At 46.4% G+C, this 10,722-nt stretch overlaps 2 protein-coding genes across 2 annotated transcripts in view; one reads left to right on the forward strand and one right to left on the reverse strand.

The window, feature by feature from the left end:
* The first annotated feature begins 4,632 nt into the window (after positions 1-4,632).
* TSR2 (TSR2, 20S rRNA accumulation, homolog (S. cerevisiae)) lies at positions 4,633-9,635 on the forward strand. Its single transcript, XM_011946575.1, has 5 exons — positions 4,633-4,723; positions 4,905-4,995; positions 7,526-7,617; positions 8,140-8,316; positions 8,548-9,635. Exons 1-5 carry the CDS (start codon positions 4,643-4,645, stop codon positions 8,680-8,682), a joined length of 576 nt encoding a protein of 191 aa, XP_011801965.1. The 5' UTR covers positions 4,633-4,642; the 3' UTR covers positions 8,683-9,635.
* The window catches only part of FGD1 (FYVE, RhoGEF and PH domain containing 1), a 65,371-nt gene continuing 64,239 nt past the window's right edge, over positions 9,591-10,722 (reverse strand). The window contains exon 20 of the mRNA XM_011946594.1: positions 9,591-10,536. Within this exon, the coding sequence (XP_011801984.1) occupies positions 10,231-10,536 (306 nt within the window). The 3' untranslated portion in view covers positions 9,591-10,230. The remainder of the gene's footprint in view (positions 10,537-10,722) is intronic.

Genomic DNA, 10,722 nt, shown 5'->3' on the forward strand with positions numbered 1-10,722 from the left:
GTCTTTGGTTATTGAGCCTGGTCTATTTGAAGAGTGTTTAAGATTTGTCACTGCACAAAGAGAAGTTAAAATAACCTGAAATCTTACAGCTCACATGTAAAAGAAACTAGAAATTTTCCCAAGTTTGACAAAAATCTTAAAATGTACATTACTAATAATGAGTTGTGAAATGGAAACTTTTCTAAAATACCAACAATAAAAAATTTTACTCAACTGAATTGAAATCAATTGAATGCTTTGTGTTCTCTCTAGAAAATATAAAATACTTGTCATATGAAGACTTCTATTAACTCTTTGATATCAAAAAATGTAGAAAAATTAGTAGAGAGGTGAGTCAGGTAATTAATAAGAGTATTTTATTTTGGCTGGGTGTGGTGGCTCATGCCTGTAATCCCAGCACTTTGGGATGCTGAGGCAGGCGGCTCACCTGAGGTCAGGAGTTTGAGAACAACCTAGTCAACATGGTGAAACCTTGCCTCTACAAAACAAAAACAAAATAACATTTTATTTTTCTGGGTTAGAAGATGTTTGGGACATTTGTCAGTTTTAAAAAATTTGTAATTTGTAAATTAGATTTCTAATTTTAAGGAAATACTTTAATCAACAAATAAGTAAAGTGCGCAATTCAATGGCTTTTAGTATAGTTTCTTCTGATTTGCTCCTTGGCTTTCTCCTTAGCTTTCTCACTGTGCGTTCACATAGTTGTCCCAGTGTATACACCCCTCTGGTGTCCCTCTTTGCCTGTGTCCTCATCTCCTCTTATTATTATATTTTGTTGTTTTTTGTTTTTGAGACAGGGCTTGTTCTGTCACTCATGCTGGAGTGCAGTGGTACAATCATGGCTCACGACAGCCTCAATCTCCTGGACTCAAGTGATCCTCCCTCCTCAGCCTCCTGAGTAACTGGGACTATAGCCATCATACCCAGCTAATTAAAAAAAATTTTTTTTGTAGAGATGGGGGGGTCTTGCTTCTTTGCACAGGATGATCTCGAACTCCTGGCCTCAAGCAATCTGAGCCATTGCACCGAGTTCTAATCTCCCCTTCTTTATAAGGACATCAGTCATAATGGATTAGGGTCTACCCATACAACCTCATTTTACCTTAATTACCTTTTTAAAGGCTTTATCTCCCAGTACAGTCACATTCTGAGGTACTGGGGATTAGAGTTTCTACATATGAATTTGGGGGGTGGTGGACACAATTTAGCTCATAACAGCAACCATTACCTCATCTAATTTTTAGAACACTTTCAACACCCCCAAAAGTAGCCCTGAAGCCTTTTAGAAGTCACACTCTATTCTTTCCCCATCCAAGCCCTGGGCAACCATTCATCTATTTTCTGTCTCTATAGATTTACCTATTCTGTATATTTCATATAAATGGCATCATACAATATGTGGTCTTTTTTGACTGGTCGGTAATTATACGTCCTCTTTCATTCCTGATTTCAGTAATTTGAGTCTTCTTTCTTTTATTTCTTCCTCAGTCTAGCTAAGGGTTTGTAAATTTTGTTGATCTTTTCAAATAACTGACTTGGCCAGGTGCAGTTGCTCACACCTGTAATCCCAGCATTTTGAGAGGCGAGGCAGGTGGATCGCTTGAAACCAGGAGTTCAAGACCAGCGTGGACAACAAAGTGAGACACCTCCTCCCAACACACACACACACACACACACACACACACACACACACACACACACACACACTACCCAGGCAGGGTGGCCTATTCCTGTAGTCCCAGCTAATCAGGAGGTGGAGGCAGGAGGATCCTTTGAGCCCAGGAATTTGAGGCTGCAGTGAGCAATGTTTGTGCCACTGCATTCCAGCCTGGGCAACAAAAAAAGACTTCATCTCTAAAAAACAATAACCACCCAGTTCCGGTGACTCACGCCTGTAATCCAAACACTTGGGAAGGCTGAGGTGGGCAGATCACTTGAGGTCAGGAGTTCGAGACCGGCCTGGTCAACATGGTGAAACCCTCTCTCTACTAAAAATACAAAAATTAACAGGGCATGGTGGCATGTGCCTGTAATCCCAGCGACTCTGGAGGTTGAGGAAGGAGACTCCTTTGAACATGGGAGGCAGAGGTTGTAGTGAGCTGAGATTGCACCACTGCACTTCAGCCTGGCTGACAGTGCCAGACTCCATCTAAAAACAAACAAACAAACAAAAACAACAACTGACTTTTGGTTTCACTGTTTTTTCTATTCTCTATTGTTTTTCAATTCTCTATTTCATTTATTTCTGTTCTAATATTTATTATCTCCTTTCTTATGCTTGCCTTGGGATTACTTTGCTCTTCTTTTTCTGGTTTCGTGAAGTGGGAGTGTAGGTTATTAATTTGATATCATTCTTTCATTTTTATTTTTTTGAGGCAGGGTCTTGCTCTGTCCCCCATGCTGGAGTGCAGTGGCACAATCACGGCTCACTGCAGGCTTGAACTCCCAGGCTCAAACCATCCTCCCACCTCAGCCTCCTGAGTGGCTGGTACTACACGCATATGCCACAATGCTCATCTAATTTTGTTTGTTTGTTTGAGACAGAGTCTCACTGTGTCGCCCAGGCTGGAGTGCGGTGGAGTGATTTCAGCTCACTGCAACCTCTGCCTCCCAGGTTCAAGCAATTCTCGTGCTTCAGCCTTCCAAGTAGTTGGGATTGCAGGTGTGTGTCACCATGCCTGGCTAACGTTTGCATTTTTAGTAGAGACAGGGTTTGTCCATATTGGCCATGCTGGTCTCAAACTCCTGACCTCAGGTGATCTGCCCATGCAAAGTGCGGGAATTATAGGTGTGAGCCACCATGCCTGGCCTAGTTTTCAAATTTATTTATTTATTTATTTATTTAGAGACAGAGCCTCACTCTGTCTCCCAGGCTGCAGTGCAACGGCACCATCTCGGCTCACTGCAACCTCCACCTCCCAGGTTCAAGCCATTCTCCTGCCTCAGCCTCCCAAGTAGCTGGGATTACAGGTGCTTGCCACCACTCCCGGCTAATTGTTGTATTTTTAGTAGAGATGGGGTTTCACCACGTTGGCCAGGCTGGTCTCAAACTCCTGACCTCAAGTGATCTGCCCGCCTCGGCCTCCCAAAGTGCTGTGATTACAAGCGTGAGCCACCACACCTGGCCTAATTTTTAAAATTGTTTTTAGAGATGGGGGTCTCACTATGTTGCCCAGGCTGGTCTCGAACTCCTGAGCTCAAGTCATCCTCCCACATTAACCTCCCAAAGTGCTGGGATTACAGGCATGAGACACCATGTCTGGCTCTTCTTTTTAAATATGCATGTTTACAACTAAAGATTTCCCTCTAAGTATTGCTTTAGCTGCATCTCATGCATTTTGTTTTCATTCATTTAAAAGTGTTTTCTAATTTTCTTTGTGATTTTTTTCTTTGACTCATTTGTTGCTTAGGAGTGTGTTAATTTCCACAAATTTGTGAATTTTGTAAGTTTATTTTTACTGATTTTTAACTTCTTTCCATTGTGGTCAGACAACACACTTTGTATGTTCAATCCTGTTAAATCTATTGAGGCCTACTGTATGGCCTAGTGTATGATCTGTTCTGGAGAATGTTCTTGTGCACTTCAGAAAAACGTACAGTTATCCCTGGGTATCTGTGGGAGACTGGTTCCACGACCTCCGGAGAACACCAAAATTCATGGATGCTCAAGTCTCTGATATAAAATGACATAGTATTTGCGTATAACCTATGAATATCCTACTGTGTGCTTTAAATCATTTCCAGGTGTGACTCACGCCTATAATCCCAGCAATTTGGGAGGCCGAGGCAAGTGGATTAAGCCCAGGAGTTCGAGACCAGCCTGGGCAACATGGCGAAACCTGTCTCTACTAAAAACACAAAAATTAGCTGGGAGTGGTGGTGGGCACCTGTAATCTCAGATACTCGGGAGGCTGAGGCACGAGAATTGCTTGAAATCGGGAGGCGGAGGTTGCAGTCAGCCGAGATGGCGCCACTGCACTCCAGCCTGGGCCACGGAGTGACACTCAGTCTCAAAAATAAATAAATAAAAATAAATAAATAAATAAATAAATAATTTCCAGGTTACTTATAATGCCTAATAAAGTGTAAATGCTATGTATATAGTTGTTATACTGTATTCTTTAGGGGAATAATGTCAAGAAAAAAGTATGTACATCTTCAGTGCAGATGCAATTTTTTTCCTGAATATTTTCCATCTGAGGTTGGTTGAATTCACGGATGTGGACCGCCCCCCATAGGGAGAGCCAATTATATTTTACTGTTGTTTGTCGCAGTATTCTATGCAGATGTTAGGATACTTTTTTTAAATGCAGAGTTTTAAGGCTATACTCACTGAGTCCTCTGCCCCAGGGCCTGGAATCTGTATCTGTAATAAGTTCCCCACATATTTCCTCCGCAGTACCCACGGATCCGGAAACCATGGCCCCACACGTCCTTCAGCTCTGGTGTCCTTTGATTGAAGTGAGTGACTCTGGTGGTGTCATTGATCGCTCTGACAGATTTTTCTTTTGCTCTAGTCTTGCTGCCAGGTCTGCGGAAAAGAGAATCCTGTGTTCTCAGGCTCGGCTGGCGTCTCATTCTGCCTGGGCCGAGCTACAGAGGGATTGGGCCGCCGGGACGTCACGTGGACCAGGGCCGGATAATGGCGGGCGCTGCAGAAGATACGCGAGCTCTTTTCCGGGCTGGGGTCTGCGCGGCCCTGGAGGCCTGGCCGGCCTTGCAGGTCAGTGGGGCCGGGGCAAGGTCAAGGTTAGGGCCAGGGGCAGAACAGGAGTTGGTTGGGCTAGGTGCCTGAGGCTTGGCCAGGCGGCGTAAGAGGAGTTGGCTGGGCGGCGTAAGCGGCCTCCAGGCAACTCCAAGTCTGCTCCCAAGTTGACCTGATGGGCTTGGACCTGTGTTTACAGATCGCTGTGGAGAATGGCTTCGGGGGTGTGCACAGCCAGGAGAAGGCGAAGTGGCTGGGGGGTGCAGTGGAGGATTACTTCATGCGCAATGGTGAGTGAATGTGAGGCGCTGCGACCCGCCTGTGTGGGGGTGTGGAGAGGAGCCCCATCCCGCAGAGCCTGCATTTCCTCTCAAGCAGTTGTGCATTGGTACCTAAAGGCGAAGTGGAATGAATTCAGTTTTTGGAGTCAGAATCCTGGATTCCAGTGCTTTACGGGCTGGGCCACTGACTCGTGGGATTACTCCGGACAAGGCAATTTACCTCCCTGAGACTCAGTTTCCTAGTCCCTAAAATGCGTATAAAAGTATCCACCACAGTGCTGTACAGTAGAAATATTATGCTAGTCACATGTAATTTAAATTTTTTAGTAGCCACTTTAATAAAGCAAAAAGCAGATGAAATCAATGTTAGTAAACTCATTGTATACGAAATATTTCAACATGTAATCAGTATAAAACATTGAGATATTTTACATTTTTTAGTATTAAGTTTTCAAAATCTGGTATTTTACAGTTTTAGCACATTTCGATTTGGCCTAGCCATATTTCAAGCCCTCAGTAACCACCTGTGGTGTTTGGACAGCAAAGATCTTCACTGTAGACTTGTCTTGAGGGATATACAAGAACAAGAGGCCCAGTAGAGGGCCTGTTGCATAGTATGGTTTTAAAAAAAGCCTTCATTCAATTTCTAGCTTTGGAGATGACATTAGGCACAGTCATCTCTCTCAAGAAAGTATACTATCCAGTGAGGATCCACACACGTAAATAGTTACAACATTGATAGATTTTCTGATAAAGAGGAGCTCAGTGTGCATGGGGTAACAGGCTGGGGAGACAGGTTCTCAGTGGAGGTGGTGAATTGGGCTGGGTCTTAATGAGAAGGAGTTAACTAGGTGGGGGAAGCAGAGAGACAGCAATACTCAAGTTCTGTGGCATGAGGGTATAATGTGTTATATTTGGAAAGTAGCAGGGAGCTCAGTATTGGAGTATGGGTGTGTGTGCATGGGGGGGGGGTTGTGGAGGAGTGGTAGAGAATGAAGCTGGGGTATGGGAAGCCCCCCTGAAAAGCATAAGACCTGGAAGCCCTTATGTGCCTTTGATTTTATCATTTAGGCCAGTGTTTGCCAAAATTCATGCTAACTAGTCCTGTTAGATGTTCAGTGAAGAAGCTTCTCCAGTCACGTTATGTAAGAAAAACTCTTTTCTTCTGCTCCCACTGAAAAGTCTCAACACTCATGAACATATTAAAAGCTTGGGTAAGAATAAGAACCACTAAAAAACCTGTTTGCTTTTGTTTCTCATTTGCTTTCTATGGATAGTGTCCCTTAAGACCCAGCAGAACAGATATTTCTCAAAGGCAAACTATGAAACACTGCAGTAGGTGGTAAAAATTCGTGGGCAGGTTCTAAGGTGAGAAATAGGATGGGATTTGCTGGCTAGAAAGTTCAGGAAGTAATCAGTATGAAGCATAGCCTGGAGAGGGAAAGACTGATGAGAATGCTGTTTTTGTCTAGACACTGATGAGGCCTGAAGTAGGACAGTGGCAACAGGCATGGAAAAGAAAGGGTGGAATAGGGCCTTGGAGATTGGTTGGCTGTAGACAGGGAGGGAAAAAGAGGCAAGTTCCTGGTTTGAGTTGATGGGTGGATTAGGTGTCTTTTCACGGAGCAGAGGAACCCTGGAGGATGCGAAGCAGGTTCAAAGAGTAAGGTGATGAGTCTGGCTTTGGATATGGAGGATTTGCAGCATCTGTGAAATGTCCAGGCACAGAGTAGTCTCAGTTGGAGATAAATTTGGGGGATATTAATTTTGAGTGGTAGGCAAAACCAAGAGTGTGGATGAGCTCTCCCAGGGAAAGCACATAGAGGGGAGAGGGCTAGGAGCTTTGTGAAAGACTTTCTTGAGATACTCTCTAATTCAGAAAAAGTAGAGCATAGGCCCATAGGTAACTGAAGCCCAGAGAGGAAGGTGGCTCGGTCAGAGTCACACAGTAGGATGTCAGTGTCAAGGCTATGATGATTTCATCATTGGAATTACTATGTCCATTTCTTCATAACTATCCCATTGGTCTGTGGCTTCTTTTATCAGTGGAACCACAGTTGTGAAGGTTCTCTACACTTCAAAAACTCCAGCTTTTACATGATAGAAATTAACATGGATTATGGATCTTCACTGTGCTAGGCATTGTGTTGGATGGTTCCTCCTAACAGACCTTTGAGGAGGCCACCATTAGCCCCACTTTACAGATGAGAAAACTGAGGCTCAGAAAGAAGTAGCTTGCTCAAGGTCTCATAGAGGGGAGGCTAGTTAGAATAGGCCAGATGAAAGAGGGTGAGTTTAGGGCTAGGAGTTGTGGGAAGAGGCCTTGGTAGGAAGAGATGGGAAATGAGGTATTAATATTTAGTGGTTCTTTAAAAAATTATGTTAAAACCTGGAATGCAGAACACTTTGGCAGATAAAAGGCTTACTGTGCCTTTACCCACCCAGTTGCAGATCCACCAAGTAGATATTGAAGAGCAGTGGGCAGGGGTGATGAAGTTGGCTGGTCTTTGACCCAAGGGCCCTGTCCTTTTCTACTTAGCTGACTTGGAGCTAGATGAGGTGGAAGACTTCCTTGGAGAGCTGTTGACCAATGAGTTTGATACAGTCGTGGAAGATGGGAGTCTGCCGCAGGTGAGCTTACCATGGGCACAACTGCAGTCTCCCTACCTGCAGTCTTTCTTCTCCCCAACTATCTGTTTTGGGCCAAAACTCTTGACTGTGACTCTCTGTTGCCTAGAGGAACAAGTGTGGCCTTTCCAAACCCTGCCTTCTTTTTTCTTTCTTTCTATACATCATTCCCATCCAGGCCTGTTCCTCACCCCCATCCCAAGGGCAAGTCAGGCCAGTCCAGATCCATTTTGGCTCCCCAATAAGATTACCTTTCCTTTTACATCTTCTTTCTTTCAAAGCCCAGTTCTAGAGCCTTCCCTGCTAGTTAAGCCCTCTTTTGCTGCTTTAGGCCCTCATGTCATGCGTTAGGCCCTCATTTGAGCCCTTCATATATGGTTGCTTCATTGGTTAATTCCTTGGGGAGGAAAGAGCCCTGTTCTCTTCTGGAAATATCCAACCTACTCCCGACTGTTGCTTCAAAATGGGCTGTTTGTATAGTAGATTCTCTGGAAAACCCAAACTGGTTGAATATTTCCTTGGTAGGTGAGCCAGCAACTGCAGACCATGTTCCACCACTTCCAGAGGGGTGACGGGGCTGCTCTGAGGGAGATGGCCTCTCGCATCACTCAAAGAAAATGCAAGGTCACAGCCACTGCACTTAAGACAGCTAAAGAGACTGATGAGGATGAAGATGATGTGGACAGTGTGGAAGAGATGGAGGTGAAGTGGGTGCCCCCTGGGTTGGGGGATACCGATGTTTTCAATTTTCTGGGAGAGCAGCTAGATTCACAGAGAAGTGATAAGGGGATGGTGGTGGTTGGTGATAGTAGTGGTATCCAAAGAGGGCAGGGAAGTTTCCTAAAGTTACACAGCCAATCCTGGAAAAACTGGAGCAGAGCCTGGGTCTCCAGTGGTCAGTGTATTCAGCTCTCTTTTAAATCTCCCCTCCAGGTCACAGCTACGAATGATGGGGCTGCTACAGATGGGGTCTGCTCCCAGCCTGAACCCTCTGATCCAGACGCTCAGACTATTAAGGAAGAGGATATAGTGGAAGATGGCTGGACCATTGTCCGGAGAAAAAAATGAGTGGGGATGGTTGGAAATGGCTTTGGGCCCTTATTTGCTAGTTCTGAGAGTTGTCTGTAGGGTTTTTTTTTTTTTTGAGGATTGTAGACCTGTGGACTGGTTACCCCATCTCTACCCTCTCCCCTGTTCCCCTGTCTAGCTCCCTCCAGGGCAAGGAAACCCTAGGGTCCTTGGTCTTGGGGGTGGGGGGACCTTGTCCAGCACATTCCCTTGGGCCTTTAGTTAACATCTGAATGACGAAGCCGGCTTCCCCAGTACAGTGTCTTTTGGGTGCAGTCATTGTGAGGAAGGGGATGAGTGAGTGTGGGTGTGGCTGGAGGACGATCTAGATGCCAGTGGACAGTGGGCAGGTGGATTTGGGGAGGAGAGGACCAGCAGCAGCAGCAGTACTCAGTGATGGGGGCTGGCTGGGTCAGGAATGGTGAGATGAACATGCAAGTGGAAGGGAGAATAGGTGAAGATGTGAACGAAAGTAGCTCTGGAGCCTTTCCCTTACCCCACCCCCCACACATGCAACAGCTCTGTACCCCTGCCCAGAACTTGGAACCTCCCAGGAATGCTGCCTTCCCTGCAGCCCAGCCTTCAGCCCTGGGTTCCCTCAGGAATTCGAAGACCTTGGCTAGGTGGTGAGCTTGGAAGAGCTGGGCTTTGTTTTCTGTCTCCTGTAACCTCTTTCCTTACTCCTTATCCCATCCCATTTGAGTTCAGGGGTGAGGCTTAAGATCTTAATAAATAATACCTTACTGCTTAACCTGTGGCTTGACCTGTGAGGAGTAGCCTTCGAATCCGCCTTCTGGGAGCTGAGCTTCAGAGTTTACAAGGGAGCGGTTTTCTGAGCCCACCCTAGCAGCCTGGTACTTTGGACAACCAAACAGATGGACGAACGGAGCACAGCAGTGCTATGAAAGTTACTGTAAGCCGGAAATAAACTGTATTTTTCTTTAAAAAAAAAACAAAAAAAAACGAGTATCCATTGTCTTCCCCCCGTTCCCCTGTCCTGCCCGGTGGCCCTGCCATGGGTCTGGACGATAAAATACTGGGTAGCCTTGGGGCCGGGTAGAAGCTGTAAGCCATGGGAGAGGCAGGAGAGGTCTAGTTGCCACCCCACGTGGAGTTGTACATGTGAAGACACTGGCTGAGGAGGCAGGGGTGGGTCGGGGCCCCAGGGTCAGTGGCAGAGCTGGTAGTTGAATCCAGGTCTCCTACCTCTGGTGCTTTGTGGGGAATTGGGTGGAGGCAGGATCTGTGGTAGGGTATTGAGGGATGAGGGAGAAAAACGACCTAATTCAGGTGGGTCTAGCAATGGCTCCCAGCCTCTCTGGGGACAGGGATTAATAAAAATTAACATCACTGTAGGAATATATTTTTTAAAAGCCCACGTTTTGTGAAAAGATGAATTAAAAAACCCAAGACCCAGCATTCGGGATTGAAAGTGCCCGTGGTGGGAGTTCAAGTATTGACTGAGCTGGGAGGGAAGGGGCTAGAGCCCCCAATCAGACATGGGCAGCTAGAGTGTGGGGTGGGGGCTCCCAGTTTGTCCCAAACCCTCTAGGTCTTGTCTCGGGTCTGGGGGGATTCGGGGGGTTCAGCAGTGGCTCCTAAAGTAGCCACCGGTGCCTCCTCCATCTCCCTGTCCTCAGACAGTGTGGGCCCCGGGCAGAACGTGTCCCCTCGGCCCGCCCGGCCAAGCACAGCCATCCAGCGTCGCTGTAGTTCCTCTGTCTCAGGGCTGAAGTACCAGCTGAGGTGGCTCTGGGTAATCTTGAAGACATGCCTTCTGTCAGGCCGCTCCCCTGCCTCGGGTGGTCCCACCTCGAAGCCAATGAGGGGCAGGCTGCGCTGGGCTTTCACATCCTGGGGGGAAGAAGGACAGAGTTGGGGCCACCTTGGGGCTAGACCTTTCCCCCTGCCCCAGCTTCTAACTGGTTTTGCATATGCTCTTGTCTTCTTCCCCTACTCAGGAACCTTCCATGGCTCCAGTGTTTTCAACAGGAACATGTCAGAACTGGGGCTAAAATGCAGGCTGGTTTAAATACCTGT

Source organism: Colobus angolensis, unplaced genomic scaffold (genome assembly GCF_000951035.1).
Source record: "Colobus angolensis palliatus isolate OR3802 unplaced genomic scaffold, Cang.pa_1.0 Scaffold250, whole genome shotgun sequence".
Taxonomy (NCBI): Eukaryota; Metazoa; Chordata; class Mammalia; order Primates; family Cercopithecidae; genus Colobus; species Colobus angolensis.